Here is a 19596-nt window from a genome sequence, read left to right as displayed (position 1 = left end):
CACTTGTAGCAATGTTATTTATGATCTAGCTTGACGCTAAGCTAGATGAAGCACTAAAGTTGAGTATCACTAACGCCTGAGTGGTCGGCTGATGAGCTGGCGTCTGGAACAAATTGTACACAATTTAATTACATAATAGTATTATTATATTACCAAAGAGATTTAATGTACCCGAGCAAGCGAAAGATTCCAAAATTCGTAAAATGGAATCTTGAGCGAGGAATTTCAAAGCACGAGGGTCATCTAACTAAGATGCAAATCAAGTCGATAATTACCGGCAAGAACCACTGGTAACTGCTGAGTATCACAGAACACAGCGTCAGGTAGAACAGCACTCAGCTGTTCTCTCACTAGAGGGCGCGCGTCGCACCACACCACTCGTCCACTGCGTGACCACTCTGCCACTAACATATTTATACTCTGGAAAATTAAGGATTAAATAAGTTCCAATATACATACACATTTATTTTTCATACATTTACTTTGCACTGTTCGTTTTATTTTCACCCCCAATCGCGTTTAATAACTAAGTACCTATATTAATTCGTTTTTCTGTGATTCTGTGTGTCTCGCATCGGTCTATTCAGCCACCAAAAACGGTCTTTCTCCGGTGTTACACCATAAATCGTCCGCAATAGACGCAAAGGCCAATGATGATGTTATTTTTAATAAATACGACATAGTGAGAACTTCATTTCTTATAATGAACGAAGCAGTAGATATAGCTTTAATTAGATAAGTAAAAATACACAATACACTACACATTGTAAACAATAATGTACAGAATACCAATCCAATAGAGCAGGTATTTTAACCGAGTTTGCGGTGTGTCCGTCAACATAGCAGCACCGGGATTTGACGTTGCGGTTTGCGTTGCGGTAAGTGCATTGCATGTTCAATTATAGCATCATATATAAACGAAGTAGGATTTACAACAAGGGAACAAATTAAATTATTTTATTGAATACTCTTTGGATTTGTGTTTTAAATTTAATAGTCATTATAAATATATAAATTATAAAACGATACGAAACTAAACCGTCACATCACCGGTCACGTGACCTAGTGGTCAGGGGGCCTAGCCAAGATGTCAATGGTTTGCGCCACGACAAATGAAACGCTATCTGTCTTTCTATCGCACTAATAAGTATGAGCACCCAGGTCGTTAGCCGCTGAAGACGGTTCGATTCCAGCCTTGGCCACCGGAGTGCTTTTATTTTTCTTTCGTATATGACATCTATTTTAGTTTAATTAGTACCTAAAAGAAATCTCAAAATATATATGCAATCATTACACACCTGTAAAAATGTATAGTCTAACCTATACAAACAGTCGCAATGTATCACAAGTACACTCGACCTCCGGCCAGCAATATCTCTTCCTGTCGCATTACTTGCACCGCCATTGCACTGGCTCCCAGCTCCGTTTGATAAAACACCGTCATTAGCTCCAGGTACGATCGTTAGTTGCTTTAATGTTGCTTTATTATCATTTTTCAGCGAGGAGAGCTTTAATCTCACTTTTTCCGCTCCAGCAAAATGGAGATTGCCCACTGGGTGGATAGAATAATGTGGTGGGAGATTTTCTTCCTGAAATATAAATAAGGTCAATATGGCTAATTCCGTCATAAGGACTATTCCGTCTTAGTAGACGCTAGTGCGTTTTTCTCGAATAACGATCAAAATTTATAAATAAATTTCATCGAAATAGCAGCGATATTTAAATGACTCATGCCAGATAGGGCCGGCCGTGCCTCGGCCGAAGCGTCTGACATGTCATTTTCTATGACAGCTGATCGGTGATCACGTGGTGCTTTCTATAGAAACCGAAGCGCCGGAAGCTCCAGCCCGGCCCCGACCCGGTCTAGCTTGAGTCATCCTTAAGAAAAAAATACAATGATATATGATCATATCATCATAGGTTGCTCATTTTTGGTGTATACTATTTAAGTGTATATTTATGTATATAAGATAAGTGTGTATTTAATGTATACCTCAATATATTTCACGTCGAGAGGTGGTCGGGAGTTGTAGTACAAGAGTAAAAGCACGTCGACACCCACTCCGCAGATCAGACCGAGTTCTATACCGAGCGCAAGGCAGCACACAAATGTACCCAGCAATGGGATTATATCCAGTCCTGTTGACAAATGGAAAATGTCTTTTTTCAAGAAGAAAAATACTAGGTATTGTTCGTAGATTTGGAACTGGCCCCGAACGGCTTATCCTTTGTCTAATGTTAAGTAAATCGGCACGTGCTACTCCCTGCATAAAAAATGGTCGAGTCACTTTAACTGTTTATTGAATTACAACTCCTATGGAAATTGCAATAAGATTCAAAATTAACAAATGGAAAGATAATTTGCAAGTTCTTGTGTGGCAGAGAATCCAAGAACTACAGATACTGAGTGCCGGCGAGTCGAACGCTAGCTAGAACCTGTAGCGATCGACTCGCCGGCACTCAGTATCTATCTGTAGGTGGTGGTGAGGGGCCCGATTAAAACAAAAGTCGAATCAATAATTTTGGGAAAATTTTTTCTGTAAGTAGTTATCATCATCATCTTCCGCGCGTTATCCCGGCGTTTTGCCAGAGCCGGGGTCCGCTGGGCAACGAATTCCGAGAATTGGCGTAGGCACTACTTTTTACGAAAGCGACTGCCATCTGACCTTCCAACCCAAAGGGTAAACAAGGCCTTATTGGGATTAGTCCGGTTTCCTCATGATGCTTTCCTTCGCCGAAAAGCGATTGGTAAAGATCATTTCGTAACATAAGTTCCGAATAACTCATTAGTACGAACTACGAACTGGTGGGTTTAGGTGACAACCAAAACTCACTAATTACTAAAAATAATTAAACGAAAATCGTCCTTATCTTGGTACTAATATGGTTCACTATGGCTATATATGAACCTGTGATGGAATTAATGAGTTTTGGTTGTCACCTGATACTCGTATGTATTAGAAACAGGGTTTTAAGATATATTAGACAGTGTTTTGTTTGTTTCGGACTGATGTTTACTTAGGACAGCTCTTGTAATTATAGATTTTCATCGTGGCCGTCATAGGGTTTACCTATTCATTTGGGATAGGAATAATAATTATTTGCTCTTTGTTATGTAAACAATAAAGTTTTGTTGACTTATAATTATAATTCTTTTGAACCGATGTTGACACTCCAGATAGTGAAGTTAAAACAAAAATATTATCGCGAAAAAATGCATTATGTATTTTATAACATAGTTTTACATGCAATTAGTACGCAAGTAAGTAAAATTTTAATAAGAAGGTTGCTGGACTTCAAATTATGTAGGTACTTACGGTTAGACTTCCATATTTTCTTGATGATATCAATATCGACCATATGTAGAACAGCACATACGATTACGGCAGACAGAGCTGCTCGAGGGATGAAGTAGAAGTACGGGGTTAGTAGTGCTAGAGTCAATAGCACTATTATTCCTGAAACAAGAATAGCTTTTGTATTACAAGGGGGCAAAGTTGTTGTTTAACCTCTCGTGCTAATATTGATACCCGAGCACGCGAAAGATTACCTACAAAATTGAACCACGAGCGAAAAATTAGCTGTCATAGGGATCATCATTCGACGCCCTAAGGATAGGTGGCGATATAAATACATATATTATATACCTACTTACATATTATATAAATACATTCCTACTTAGATACCTAGAGCATATACTTATTTATAACTCAGGAACTCACTTTATTCTATGGACTCCATTGTATTTTAAGACATTTTATTTCTGTATTTTTAGCGTTTGTTCCATAAATTATAAAACGGTATATTGGCGTGTAAACGATTTTTATCGTACAATTTAAATACAACAATATCAAATAGAAAAAAAAACGATAAATTCATCCAATGTATCATTGCAACGAAATAACGTACGAAATGATCAGTGAAATTCGCATCTAGATTCAGCGAATTTATTGTTAACAAGTTTAACATTTACAAATTGGTGCAACGAGAATCCAATGCAAAGTTTATCTGTGCTGCAAGCTGCAATTGGTTAAACAGCATACACATTTTGTACGAACAAAGTGCAACGGTCTTCTTATATGAAGTTTATTTAGCAAAATGTCTATATTACCTAAGTACCTATATGTAAACTTAAATCATAATAATTATAGTTACCGGTGGTTTCTAACCGTCGTAATACTCAATATTATCTAAAATGGTTCACGTCATGGTGTTTCTGGGTCACTCAAATTATTCTTTTTAGGTACGGTTAAATATTTGACTTTCATGGAGCTTCCACCAAGATATGTTTACACCATTTTGATCGCCTGGCCCGTGTTTTCTGGTTTTTTCACCACACCAACTGGTAAAGGCTCTCTTGATTGTTCAAAAACTGATAGCAAAGTTGCATTTTATTCACATGTGATGTGAGATGAAGTAATCAAATGCAAATTGGGAGTTGTTTTCTTATGTTTGCTGGTAGAATTGCCTTTTAAATGATTTAAATATTTAATATCATACATTTGGATTTGGTTTGGTTTCCTTTTGTCTGATATCTTACAGTTAAATATTTTCTTCGGGTTGGTGTGGTGGTGAAAAATTTTGTGTTTCACTCGGGGGCAAATTTTGTTTAACCCTCGTGCTTTGAAACCCTCTCAAAGCTCAAGATTACATTTTTCGAACAACTCGGTACCTACGCTAGTGGTTCAATTTTGGAATCTTTCGCTTGCTCGGGCATCAATATTTAATAGCACGAGCGGTTAAAAACAATATCTAAAAAAAAAAAATTAAAATTTAATCTGTTTATTTTCAATCAAGAAAATCTCCCCCCCCCCCTCTTCTTCTTCTTAGATCTTTGCCCCCTTGTTAAACAAATGACTATTACGCACCAGTAACGAATCCAGCGGCGGGGGTGCGTACGCCCGAAGCGTCGCTCACGGCACTCCGAGTGAAAGAACCGTTGACGGGGAAGGAGTGGAAAAAAGCGCCCACCACATTGCAAACGCCTAGAGCTATGATCTCTTGTGTTGCGTCCAGTGTTTTGCCGTTTGCTGAAATTATTGGAATAATATTAGTTATAATAGACGGTGCAGGCCGGGGTTCAGGCAGACCGAAAAGGAGATGGCGGGACGACTTGGACGCATTCTACCCCAAATGGTAGGAAAATGACGAGGGGAGGCCTTTGCCCAGCAGTGAGACACCAAATAGGCTAATAAATAAAAAATAATATTAGTTTGTATCTCGGCCATTAACAACTTAGACTTGAGAGAATAGAGTAAAATTTTTGGGATGAGGAGTGTCAAAAGTTCATTCTCAATTCATCATTGTAGGTACGCGATTCGTGATACACTCAATAAATTACCCTCATTTAGGTACGGCATGCAGTCGGGTAAAGAGACCATCACATCATCTCATAACATCTAGGGCTAGTTTATATTCATATTCAACCTACATACTACCTCCTTAAGACGAAACAGGAGCTGAAATTTAAATATTTTAGGTAAATATACCCGTCTCGCTAACGGAAGCGGCTCCTAAAACTAGTGCGATAAGGACAAGGCGAAAAATCCTGCGTAAAAATCTCAAAAATCCAGGTTTCGTACTCGACTGTTTCCTCCTCCAAAACTTAACTAACCGTAACCAATATTGGAAATCTAAATGATTATGAAATTATCTGTGTTACCGTTTTGCTTTTTTGGCTAATTGATATCAGTTTTGAATACCACGCCTCTCATTGCGGCATAGTCAATTAGGCCATTTAGGCCATTTTTGAAGGGCTCTAGCGCGTTAAAAAACAAAAATATCAATAAAAGCAAAACGGCCCGACACAGATATTGACAATATAAATCATTGCTCTAGCTTCAAAACCCACGGAGGAAACAGTCGAGTACGTTTGTGTGGAGAAATGACCACTCCTGTTGGCTCTTAAACAGAAAAACTGTACTTAAATACATTTTCGGTAAAAGACACCCCTAAAATATATGTATACCTACTGATAGTACCTACTGATGAATTATTCTCTCAGTACCTAGGTAGGTAATATTTTTACGACCATCAAGGTAAAAGACTAGACTAGGTACAAGTTTAAAAGCTAAGTGCTCTGAGCCTTAGGGACTGGTTGGCAAAGCGAAATCTATTCTGCATCTGTTTCAAAACGAAGAACTACAAAATAAACATTTTATAAAAATGTGAAGAATAAATGTCTTATTTTTACCAATTTGACAGAGTTAAGTCTGAACTAATAAGATACACCCAGTTATCGCAGATAATATCATACAAGTATACTCGTATTGTTGTACAACAAATCTGATTATTATTATTTTAACTTAATCCGGGGCTTACCACATGATACATGAGCACTGCAAATATTTCTTTACGGCATCCTTTTATTGATCCTATTATCACTAGAACTAGTTCACACATGACCAATATAACCATCATCTGGCTTCAACCTTTTATTTAGAGACTAATAAAAATAAAAACTTACAAAACGCCTTAGCGATGGCAACATTAGAGATGATCCCCACTAGTGGGACGACCAACAGCCCAGAGCCGAGCTGCGCCAGCATGCCGCCCCCGGAGATGGTGACGTTCCCGACCATCGTGTGGAACGGGGGCGCTTGTGGTGCCGGCAGGCCTGGCGTTATTTTACCTGAAACATTTATATTTTTAACATTATTGGCCGCAAAACTAAGTGGCAAGTTAATCATCGGAATCATTCATGATAATATATATCTTTCGCGCTTGCACTTCGCTAGGCGCACGACTGATGCTGCACTCATTTTGTCGGCTTTTCTACGTTAAATCTTATGGAGTATATAAAATTAGATACAACGGCTGCCACTAGCATTAATGTTTGAAATTTCTTCAGATAACGTGTGTTTGTGACAATTAGCGCCACTTCTTCCTCCACTGACTTCGCACCTTCCCTATAGTGCGGATAGTGTTACGCATAACCTGACTTTTATTGCCCGACTTGCCACTTGGTGCGGCAAGTATAGTTTCAAACAAAGTATGAGCAAAGTGCGAACTTGGAAACTAGTTTAAGTAGTTGAACTAGCTAATTAGAAGTGTGAAAACTCGTATGCGAGTTTCGTTACATTGCGGTATATTTGGCGGTTGAATGAATTGTAAGTAGTACCTCAAGCTGTCTGCAATGTAACTAAATCACAAACTAGTTCTTGAACTGTATAAGTACCTGAACCTTAAAACCGAGCACAACTTTAATAAAATATAGCCATAGCCATAATTGTACTAATATTGTTGTGCACTCTAAAAAAAATTTGGTTGGCCCTATCAATATCTTGATTGTCGTAATCAAGCATCTTGATTCCATACGAGCCTAACAAGAACTTAGACACATCAAATAAGGTAATTCTGATTGTTATTACTATATCTATGTAACTGAACCAATTAAGATCTTGTTCAATATTTACACGAAAAATAATTATGCTAACTAATTGATCCTAGCAAGATCAACTAAGGGCTTGATAATTATTATCATGATAAGTTACTGTACCAACTAATACAAACAAGTCAGTTTAACTAAGATGTAGGTCAATATTAACATGAAGAATTACTGTATTAACTATTTGACCCAAATAAGTTCAACTAAGAACATGATTACATCGACTAATGCACCTTATTAGCCTGAACTAAGATATTGTTAAATTTGAATCTCAATTGTTTAATCATTTCAACTAAGATGTAAATCAATGTTAACATGAAGAATTACTGTATCAACTATTTGACCCTAATAAGTTCAACTAAGAACATGATTGCATCGACTTATGCATCTTATTAGCCAGAACTAAGAAATTGTTAAATTTGAATCTCAATTGTTTAATCAGTTTAACTATGAAGCTTGTCTAGTACAATATACCATTCTTCATCAATTGTACTAGTACAATAACACACAACAACAAACAACAAGCTTCATAGTAGAACTGATTAAACAATTGAGATTCAAATTTAACAAAGTAAAGTTTTATGAAAAGGGGGTAAATGAATAAAAAAAATATATATATAATAAGATGTTATTTATTCATCTAAACATTTAGAAAACTAAACGTTTTACATTTAAAAATCGAACTTTCTTTTACATACCTTACATATATATTATAATTAACATTTAAAACGGGCTACAAATATAATGACCGTTTGGCGTACAACCGTCGATTTCCCCCTTATGGGTACCCGTTGGCGGCAGGCTCGGGGACGTCTGTCGCCTACACGAGGGTCCCTGGGATGGCCAATGCGCAAAAAATGGCGCACTCTTAGAGAAGTAAAGGGGAACAGTTCCTCCGAAGTCGAGTCCGCAGTTCGGACAGCCGCTGGCGGGGTTTCGGAAGCATGGTCCCGATCGTTTCCCGTGCCTCGCCTTAAAGCCTTGAGGCGGCCAATAGGGGTTTTACTGGGTAGACCTGAGGTCTCATTAGTCCACAACAGGGATTCCCACATAACCATCCCGGCCCGTCCCCGCGCCTTTTATTCCCGTCGCCCCGATTAGCACTTGCTCCATGTTGCACATACACTATTATACATTAGGTACACAAAGCAAAGGTAACACGTTCACTGTTCCAGGCTTGCCGTGAAATAAAGGCACAAGTAAAGTTTATTTCGTTGACGCGTACTTGAATGACTAAGTAGTTGAATGTTGAACGTCGAGGCTGAGACTGACTCCCCACTCGCACGGTCACAGGCGCCGAAGGGGCGCGGGCGGGGAGGACCGCGGGTGCACCGGCGCCCCCCCTACTTATCTCTTGATTGAACGGATTAACCGATTATTTAATTTAATTATGAATAAAATCGATTTAACAAATAATTCCTTAATAGAATGGAATATTAGTTTCGTAATTAATACAATAACTTGATCATAATGGGATTGAATGTTTTATCTTCGTTGTTCTAAATATTATATGTTTAGTTGATTAAAATACCAAGTCTTATGTAAATCAACAAAGAGAAAATAATCACATAAACTATTAAAATGTTCATAACTATTACCATATTTATCTGTTTTAATTAATTTGTTAAGGATTGAATCAACCTACGTTACATAATTATGCCAACAAGTTAATGATAGATGCAAAGTATACAATTGTTAGGATTAATAACATATCTACTTTATTAGTTCAATCACAGATACACTTATTGATTTAAGTAATCAGGTTTCTTTGATTTATATAAGATCGTTATTGTTATAATTAACTTAACGTCAACTAAGAGAAAACTGCTCTTAGTTGGTCTTCATTTTTTAGAGTGTGACTATATATCCTATTGAATTGTAATCAGATTCTGACTACAATAGCAGAGGACGCTGGTTCGATTCCAGCCTGGTGCACTGGAGGCCTGGGTCACCTTTTCTTAGTATTATGACATTTATTTCAGTTCAGATTCTGACTCTCAGAAATCGACTGGCATTATGTATTCAGCCAATGCTAGGCCTTATATATGACACCGTAAGATTGTGAACCCGTTAGTTTATAATCGAACGTAGGTTAGGTTAGGTTAGATTATAATCTCCCTACCGTCAGTTTATAATGTAACTAGCGAGATTATAATATGACGAGTGTTTACAATTTTACGGTGACATATATGTAAACCTTACTGTAGTGATGGCTCAAAAATTCTGGTCTCTGATAATAATTAACAGCGGCTCCACTTTATTTACCTACTCGTATTAACTTGATTTTGAATTATTCACGTTTATTAATTTAACGTTTTGGACGCCAATGACCGATATATCCGCACCGTAGGTTCAACGCCAAATACCGATTAATCGGTCACAGACCACATAAAGTTCAACTTCAGTTTTGACACTTCAATGATGTGGCGTGAGTGACAGCTTTTGTGTTTGATACGGCGTGGAAAAGGTTAACGTCTTTAACTCCCGTCATTTTATACCCGATAATTGAATAACTGTTCTGTTAATTAAAATGTTTTTTATGATCTTATTGAAAAAGTTAAATAGTAAATACATATAAAAAAGTCAAAGCAAAAGTTTTACGTAATAAGTACAAGTAGACTATGCTAAGAGCAGATTTTTCGCACACCGAAAATCCAATTACGAATCTCAATAACAGAACACTATTTCCATAAAACTGGTTACCTTCTGCATTCAGATCGGAAAGCAGCAAACTACCAATTTACATATCGAAAAACGGAATGAAATTTAAAACTTCACAGACATTCACGAGATTACTGCCAATCTCTGAGACGTGGGCGTGATGCTTATTTCTAACATAAACGGCTAGGCCCAAGGTGATTTGTTTTTAACAGAAACCAAATTCATTTCTCCATTACATAAAGTTTATCTGGAAGTAATGGCTCTTTAGCAACAAGGCCACCTGCTGTTTACCTCTGTCTTTATATATTGTGTGTGTCTCCTTGTAAATTAATTTTTCGGTTGTGCAATATATTTAGTGGATTTGTATTGCATTGTATATTTCAGAATATTGAGAAAATCTTAAGGTGCTATAAATTTTTATGACGCTATAATTCAAGGAAATAATGGAATAAGACTGTCTCCGCATCGGTATTGAAAACGCAAACGCAAAAGACGAAAGATTTACATTATTACCGTTTTATAGGTCGTGTTCATAACACTTTTATGTGCTTAAAAATTTTACGTGCCCGCAGACATTATACAATTGTAATAAATAAATCAAACAGTATTATGAAATGGTATAAGTTCAAATATGACATGATGATGATGATGTAATCCTGTTATCCCTCATTAGGGACATAGGGCTCGCAGAAGAATTTTCCATTTGTCGCGATCCTGAGCGGCTACTTCCAGCTCTTTCCAACCGAGTCCAGGTGCCCATTTCTCAAACGATATTAGACTAATATTATTAGTCTACGAACTGTCAAATCGTATGGGTTGCCATGACAACACACTAATAATTTAAACTAATATCGTTCGATAAATGGGCCCCAGTTGGCCTCGCCATCCATGTGGTAGGAGGCCGCCCAAAAATGACAATTTGTGCCTGATATTTTAAGAAGTTAAACAAATAATGTGTTATGTTATTTATAATTTTCTACTTTTAAAAGTGATTTGCCACGCTAGCAGTAAAGTCGGTTAATAAAGTAGTTATTAGTTATTCTTAAAACTGCCTACCTGTCAATATCAACGGGTTGCCAACATCCAGATAAACAAAGAAGGCTACAGCGGCAGCTAGGATGACCACAACCGCGTTTCTCGATACACCGGCGAACCACAAGCTTTTCTGTATGAAAACCACCCCTTTTTTACTTTTTTCATTGTCTTTTACTCCTATGTGAATATCCTTTAGGGCCTGAAAACAAAAAAAATGGGTCATTCTATTCTCATTCCCCTGGATTCTCATTCCCCTGTCCATTATTCGCAAACTCTCAAGATTCCGCTTAGCTGTTTGTGTTGTAGATGGAACTTGGTACAAGACAGTCGCCAAAAAATGAGATGCTAATAAAGCGGAATTCCCTGGGAATTTGCGAATAGGTATGGCCAGGGGAATGAGATTTTTGTACAATGACCCAAATACAGTCGGGCTAAGTTAACTCTGCAAGGAGTTTGCTATGACAAAGTGTGGTCATGTCATCATTAATGTCAAATTGCTATGAAAATATGACGTTTATAAGGATTGGGACAGTCAGCAGCAGAAGTTGCTAAGCGGGCCACGTGTTCAAAATGATCTTGACGCGACCTTATTGTTAAGAGAATAAGAGCATGTCCAGGTAATTTTGATCACCTCGCCCGCTTAGCAACTTCTGCTGCTGACTGGACCTCACTTTGTTCCGTATAAGTTCGGTGCAGAGTTAGCCTATACTGGCTTTAAGTAGATTTAATTAGATCACCGTCCATTAAAAAAAAACACTCCATGTGAAAAGATAGGTAGGTAGTTTTCGCACTCAAATAAAAAAATAAGTTAAACTCCAGCAAGAACCCATACTAATGCAAACAAAGGATGGAATTTAACTCACTAAGTGAGAGCACGCTTTGTAAAATCCGGCAATTACTCCGTCAAGTGGCGCTCTCGAATGTAAACCCTGCATATTTGCAGAAAACAACATTTGCTAATCTCATAGAATGTTTGCAATGCAATGTGCAAGAGAGTTTGATACTTTTGAAATGTAGGTACATATTTTTTTTACACGCATTAATTTCCACAAAAAAATTAATATGATACTTAATAAGTTCAAGTTATTTTGCCAAATTAATTTCCACAAAAAATCAAAATGATAATAAGTTCAAGTTATTTTCCCAAAAATATCCTATCAATCCGTAGGGTTCAAGAATATTTATTTATTTATTGAAACCTTCCAAAACCATTTATTTAATATCAGCTTTTTTTAAAGTTTGATAGTAGAAACTGAGCAGTGTATCAGATCAGGCAACCAATTGACCCCTTTAGCCAATTGGGCAGTTCCTTCCATGTAACTATAGACGTCTCTGTCTCCGCAAGTCGGCACATACACTCATAGACGTCTCCGCACTTTGAAGCCCAGCAGACTTGATACCCCAGCCGTACAGCACGCGAATCTAAGCAGCGTGACATACTATTTTCTGCATATGATGAAGCAGAGGACCTACCGCGAAAGTAGAAAATGGAGGCTCAAAAGACCTCTGAATGATTTGGGTTTGATACCTTCTTAGGTATGAAGGTATAGCACAATAAACTAAGCAGTGTATCGGGCAATCTCGTGTCTCCTATATGATGGTACAGCTCCTTCCAAGTAGCTATGAAAGTCTCGGCGCTAAACTTGAGGCCTAATAAGCCTTTAACTTGGGATGAGGCAATCATCACCACAGCTGCTCCCACCCAGGCGTGTCAGGCTATTATCTCAACACGATGATGCAGAGGACCCACCGGGAAAATTGAAGATTGAGGCTGAGCATTTGATTAATTTTGGTTTGATAGGTAACCTACCTTCATACCTAACAGCACAATGCAGCACGCTAAACTGAGCAGTGTATCAGGTAATCTTGTGTCTCCTATATGATGGTACATCTCCTTCCATGTAGCTATGAATGTCTCAGCGCTAAATTTGAGGCCTAATAAGCCTTTGACTTGGGATGAGGCGATGGTGACTGCGGCTGCTGAGGTGAAGCCAGACACGACTGGCAGCGAGACGAACTCTACGAGGAAACCTAAAAGGAGAAAATCAAAATCATATCAATATTTTATAAAGTGGGATGCATCTATTTCAAGGTACAGTCAAGTGTAAAAATAAGAGTACACAAACCATCTTAAAAAATATGTCCCATATTTCTTATGTCAGCGAATCTATCTATCTAATACCTTTAAACGAGCAATTCTTGCATATTTATTTATTTATATATATATATTTCGGGGAACTCGGAAACGACTCTAACGATTTCGATGAAATTTGGTATATGGGAGTTTTCGGGGGCGAAAAGTCGATCTAGCTAGGTCTTATCTCTGGGAAAACGCTAATTTTTGAGATTTTATATGTTTTCCGAGCAAAGCTCGGTCTCCCAGATATTAAAGAACTATGGGACAAATTTTCGAGTAAGTTGGCTACAGTTACACCCATATTTTTACAATTTACTGTACCTTGCAATAAATAAGGAGCGTCAGGTTTTTTTATAAGTATATATATGTTATAAGTGATACAATGATCTTGTTAAATTCATGTTTCAGACTTGGAAACCCCACCGGGTCATTGACAAATACTTGAAAAATCAAAAACTTTAAAATTATAATACATACATGGCCATTCATTCTACTAAGTCATTCATTTTGCTATATTTCAAAACTACTGCAGGGTTAATCTCACAAACAAGAAATTAACAAAGAAATTTCTCGGTTAAAACCATACAAAAAGAAGATTTTGAAGAAATTTTCTGGAATTGTTTCAGTTGAAGAACATTAGGTATTATTCAATATTAAGTAAATCAAATCCTTAGTTTGTGTTTTAATTAAATAAATGAATACGGAGAACGAGTTAATTTGAGAGATTCAAGCTATTTTATTCTTTAAATATGTAAGTACGAGTTTCACAGAAAATGAGATTTCATTATTGAAGAAGGCAGCCAGAGCAGTGACCTTTACAATATGCAAATACATCGCTTGAAAAAGATTAACTTGGGTAGTGACAGCTCGTAACATGGAGGCCAATTATTTAAATTTACATTGTGCCATCAAAATGATATCTAACTGATGTGATTCGCGCGTGCATTTTGCTCGTGATGCCCCGAATAGTGGTTTTGGCCGAATACCGAATATTCGGCCCCTTTCTCGGCCGAATACCGAATATTCGGCATGACATGCAAACATTTTGAGTCACAATTATTATGAAAACTGATCGCCAACAAAGCTCAACGTTAGATGACGTTGCACAGAATTAATGAATAGAGTCAAACAAATCAGACTGATGATAAAAATAAAATGTTTTTATAAAAAACAAATGCTCAAAATATGGTCTTCGTATTTAACAACTTTCCAAGAACACATTCTAAAATACCTACATAGTTTTTGGTTATTTTTATTGTGCAATTTTTCTTTTTCAGTAGGTGCAACAGATATTCGGTATTCGGCCGAATAGTAGGCAACATTAGGCCGAATCCCGAATATTCGGCAAAGTGGCCGAATAGGCCGAATACCGAATAGTTGCCGAATATTCGTGGCATCTTTATTTGTAATCAGTCTTGCCCAGTAAAGACTGTGTGTTGGTTTTAGGGTTTTTTAATTCCTTAATTTTTATTTTATTGAATGCCGTCATCATCCACGATTGAAGGATCTAAATGTATTTTCTCTTGTATGATACTTATACCCACGATTTCCGATTAATTCCCGATAATCCAATAAAAAACCAGCATTATCATACCAAGCTGCAACGTGCCGGCGACCAGCTGCACGAGCCCCGACGTCAGACACAAGAGCACGGCGAAGTCCGGGCTCGTGCCGTTCGTGTACGTGAACGTCAGTAGCGACAGCAGCGCCGTGGGCCCGATGTTTATCTGCGTACTCGTGCCCGTGATCTCGTACATGGACCCGCTTATTTAACAATGCGTATTAATCTTATTATCATACCAAGCTGCAATGTGCCGGCGACCAGCTGGACGAGCCCCGACGTCAGACACAAGAGCACGGCGAAGTCCGGACTCGTGCCGTTCGTGTACGTGAAGGTCAGCAGTGACAGCAGCGCCGTGGGCCCGATGTTTATCTGCGGACACGTGCCCGTGATCCCATACACGAAACCGCCGATCAGCGATGCGTATAAACCGTACTGGAATAGAAAAAACATTTATTATTCTCAACTGTCGTCCATGCGGGCGCAGCATGGTTCCACTTTTATCGCCTATCACTATGCTTTTATTATAACTAACAAGGGACTTATTTAATCGCGAGACTTACTGCCGTATTCGAACTTCAAGATATTCACAAGAGACGACACGTACTAGATCCATTCCAGATACGTTATAGTTTAGATTTCAACTAGTTCTCTTTTGCAGCGCAATTCGGGCAACCAATGTCACTTTTACGATAGATCGTGTCAAATATCTATTAGATGTGAATTAGATCTCTAAGTAATATCTTGTGGAAATCGTTCAAGAGTATCTCCAGAATCGCGGAGATGTCAAATTTGACAGGTTAGATCTTAAACATATCGTTATCGTATCTTGGCGATGTCTACAAGATATCTAATAGATGTCTATTACAAAATCCGAATCGGGCCCTTACGTTTATTTATGGCTATGTATAAGGGCTGAAGTTTGCTTCAGTGTAAACAAATCTTAACGATTGCTTGATTTTTAAGGAATTTCATAAAGCAATTTGGGAATATTAATATCAATTCAATTATTCCTGTTTCCATTTTCCTTCTAAAGTAACCCTTATTAACATTTACAGCACAAGGTATTTCAACATTCTTTTTTTAACAGCCATTCTGATTCTACCTTTCATTTAATAACGTTCTTTTGACATTGCTATGCGGAAAAACAGGCGCACGATGAAATTAAAATAAAATGATACCATGAAGGCTGGAAAGGGAAAATGAGACAATAACAGGGTTTCTACCTTCGTGTTATTTTTATATAAAAAGATATAGGTACCTACGAGGGGTATTCAAAATATTCTCGGTATGAGAATGAAAACAAACAAGTACGAAAAGTTTGATATTTTTATTTTTCAATATACTCCCCCCCTATGTTCATACACTTAAAAGATCGATCAATTATTTTTTTTAATCCCTCGTAAAAATATTTTTTATCTTTCGTGTAAAAATGCTCCTCCACTGCCGCCTTCAATGCTTCATCGTCAGAAAATTTATTTCCACGCAGATCCTTTTTAAGATTGGGGAGCAAAAAGAAGTCGCTGAGGGCTAAGTCCGGACTATACGGTGGGTGAGTAACAGTTTTAAACCCACATTCAACAATAGCTGCCTTGGCAATATGAGCAGTATGGACGGGGGCGTTGTCATGCAGAAGCAGAATACCTTTGGTTAACTTTCCTCGCCTCTTTTCTTTAATTACATCCTTTAATTGACGTAGAATGTTAGCGTAGTACTGTCCTGTGATATTTACACCTTTTTCTTTATAATCGATTAGTAATACTCCTTCACAATCCCAAAATATCGTGGCCATGACCTTGCCAGCTGAAGGGATGACCTTGAACTTCTTGGGATGAGCTGAACCCTTAATGTGCCACTGCATGGACTCTTGTTTACCCTCTGGGTCATAATGATGAACCCAGGTTTCATCTCCAGTAACTATTCTTTGCAGCACCTCATCAGGATTTTCACCGCACAGGTCAATAAAATCGGAACAACAAGCTACACGCATGTCTTTTTGAAGCCGAGTCAGCATTCGCGGAACCCATCTTGCACTTACTTTTGACATATTAAGATGGTCATGTATAATATCATGTACGGTACCAATAGAGAGATTGGTTACTTGTGCTATAGATTTTACCTTCACTCGACCATCTTCCAATATAAGTTTTTCCACTTTATCAATATTTTCTTGTGAAGTAGCTACTACAGGCCGGCCAGGTCTAGGGTCATCTTCAATACTCTCCCTTCCGCGTTTAAACTCGCTTGACCACTTTTGAATGGTAGATAAAGAAGGAGCAGACTCACGGTAAACACAATCCATTTCCTCTTTTATGGTTTTTTGATTTTTACCCTGTTTTGTCAAGAATTTTATCACGCATCGATGTTCTAATTTAGTTAACATTGTCAATTCGCACATGATGTTCATGTTTGTTCAGCAATTGCAGAAAAACAAAAGACCATCTCGGTTCGAATTATACTTTTTTTTAATGTCAATGAATAAACCTTAGCGGCCAGTAACGAAAGAAATTTTAGAAGAGGTCGTAAGATATCAATACCGAGAATATTTTGAACGCCCCTCGTACTTACTGAGTTGCTGACGTCGAAGATAAATGTAAGTATTATTTTTTCGCTTTACAAATGGTGTAATGTGTAATAATGCTTTATCGTATACATAATAAACGTCGAACGCACGTGACTACCAAGACAATGAGACAATTAAATTAAATGGAACATTGTTACGGGAGTATGATGATTGCTATAGTTATTGGCTACACCTAAATTCAGAACGAAACAAGCCATTGGAAACCTTATTGTTAAAAGTGGCCAATTACTAATGTAGTGGGCATTGTGGGCAATAACTGTAATAGCAGTCACCCTATTCACATTGAATGCGGATACGCTCGACGCTCCAGGGTGCGAGTGATTTTAAAGTGACTAACATTCGGGAAGATTCTTTCGGGAAGATTGGCTTAATATTGCCCTAGAACGAGACGCGTGGAAGAAAGAGAGGGAGGCCTTTGCCCAGCAGTGGGACACAACAGGCTAACAAATAAAATAAATAAATAAATAACATTGGATAATTATTAATTAAATTAATTTAGTATCAATCAGAAACGTCTGCGAACGATGCTATCAAACAAATCATTCGTGTTTATATTTTGCATGAGATAACTGAAAGTTTGTATGGAAACTTAACGAACTCGCACTTGACCGGTTAAGTACAAGATTACGGAGTTTCCACAGACTTAATATTTAAGTCTGTGGGAGTTTCATATCAGTAAGTAAATTGATTTTTTCACACTATTTAGACTTTCTGTATTTCCCAGCTATACCTCCGGATAATTTATGCATTTTTAACACATGAGTCAAGCAAGGCGAATCGTATTTAATATTAAATTTAAAAACAGTTACATACCTACAGCATTTTATGTGCGATGATGTCACACATAATTTCGGATATGTGAAATAATTTTCGTATAATAAAGTAATATGAAAAAAAATACGAGTTTTTATACAATAAACTTAAAACTTCATTTCGACATTCAAAAATTATCACCTGTACAGTACTCGTATTGCATCAATGTTTTATAAATTCAAATAATTTATGATAAACGCTCAAGATTCACACGACAATGTAACACAATGTTGTCATTGAGATGGGTAATAACAAACCGTTTACTTTCTCACAACTATTTTAATCGCTTTTTTTTTAAGTCACAAGCTATTGACTGCGGTATAAGCGTCAGAGCCACAGTAATCCCAGCTATCAGGTCGCAGCCCGTCCCGAGGTCATAATTCTTCGACCATTAGAATATTGCTATAGTTCACCTGTGGTTCTAATCCAGCGAGCGACGCGTAAGCTATAGACTGTGGTATGAGCGTCAGGGCCACAGTGATGCCAGCTATCAGGTCGCAGCCCGTCCCGAGGCCATAACTCTTCGGCCATTGGAGTATTGGTATAGTTCACCTGTGGTTCTAATCCAGCGAGCGACGCGTAAGCTATAGACTGTGGTATGAGCGTCAGGGCCACAGTGATGCCAGCTATCAGGTCGCAGCCCGTCCCGAGGCCATAACTCTTCGGCCATTGGAGTATTGGTATAGTTCACCTGTGGTTCTAATCCAGCGAGCGACGCGTAAGCTATAGACTGTGGTATGAGCGTCAGGGCCACAGTGATGCCAGCTATCAGGTCGCAGCCCGTCCCGAGGCCATAACTCTTCGGCCATTGGAGTATTGCTATAGTTCATCTGTGGTTCTAATCCAGCTAGCGACGCGTAATCTATAGACTGTGGTATGAGCGTCAGAGCCACAGTAATCCCAGCTATCAGGTCGCAGCCCGTCCCGAGGTCATAACTCTTCGACCATTGGATATTGTTAAAGTTTACCTGAGGTTCTAATCCAGCGAGCGAGGCGTAGGCTATAGACTGTGGTATGAGCGTCAGAGCCACAGTGATCCCGGCTATCAGGTCGCCAACGCCCGTCCCGATGTTATAACTCTTCGACCATTGAAGTATTGGAAAAATGCCGCCGAGCAGCCGCTTAGGGCTTGGCAGCTTCATATTTCCTGAAAATATAGACATTAATTTAAAATAATATACTACTTGCAGTGATTGTGGTTGGAGGTTAAAAGAAAATGTAAATAGGGTGATTGTCCAGTCAGAACCAATAGTAAATATCACTCTTTAATAGTCTTAAGGTGACATTCCAATGGCAACTACAACTGCACTATTGTTGCAACATTACTGTCGCAGCGTTAATACCGCAGCTGTTGCCTAAAAATGAGTGACGGATTGAACGTCACTCATTAGAACTAATTCATTTTAAAAAATAAAAGT

General features: G+C 38.0%; 1 protein-coding gene across 2 annotated transcripts; it reads right to left on the bottom strand.

Annotated features, from left to right (window-relative positions):
• On the bottom strand, window positions 1-19345 carry LOC134650907 (sodium-independent sulfate anion transporter-like). Of its 2 annotated transcripts, XM_063505853.1 has the most exons (11): window positions 19147-19345; window positions 15021-15216; window positions 12894-13114; window positions 11105-11282; window positions 6467-6631; window positions 4869-5030; window positions 3318-3458; window positions 1994-2139; window positions 1299-1589; window positions 276-420; window positions 1-103 (listed from the first exon to the last, which is right to left on the bottom strand). In XM_063505853.1, exons 1-11 carry the CDS (start codon window positions 19339-19341, stop codon window positions 54-56), a joined length of 1890 nt encoding a protein of 629 aa, XP_063361923.1. In that variant the 5' UTR covers window positions 19342-19345; the 3' UTR covers window positions 1-53. The 2 variants fall into 2 exon arrangements, with proteins under 2 accessions (XP_063361923.1, XP_063361922.1); XM_063505852.1 differs by lacking the exons at window positions 15021-15216; window positions 19147-19345 and adding an exon at window positions 14815-14979.
• Between the last annotated feature and the right edge of the window lie 251 nt (window positions 19346-19596).

Source organism: Cydia amplana, chromosome 9 (assembly GCF_948474715.1).
Source record: "Cydia amplana chromosome 9, ilCydAmpl1.1, whole genome shotgun sequence".
Taxonomy (NCBI): domain Eukaryota; kingdom Metazoa; phylum Arthropoda; class Insecta; order Lepidoptera; family Tortricidae; genus Cydia; species Cydia amplana.
This window is presented reverse-complemented; position numbering and strand designations above follow the sequence as displayed.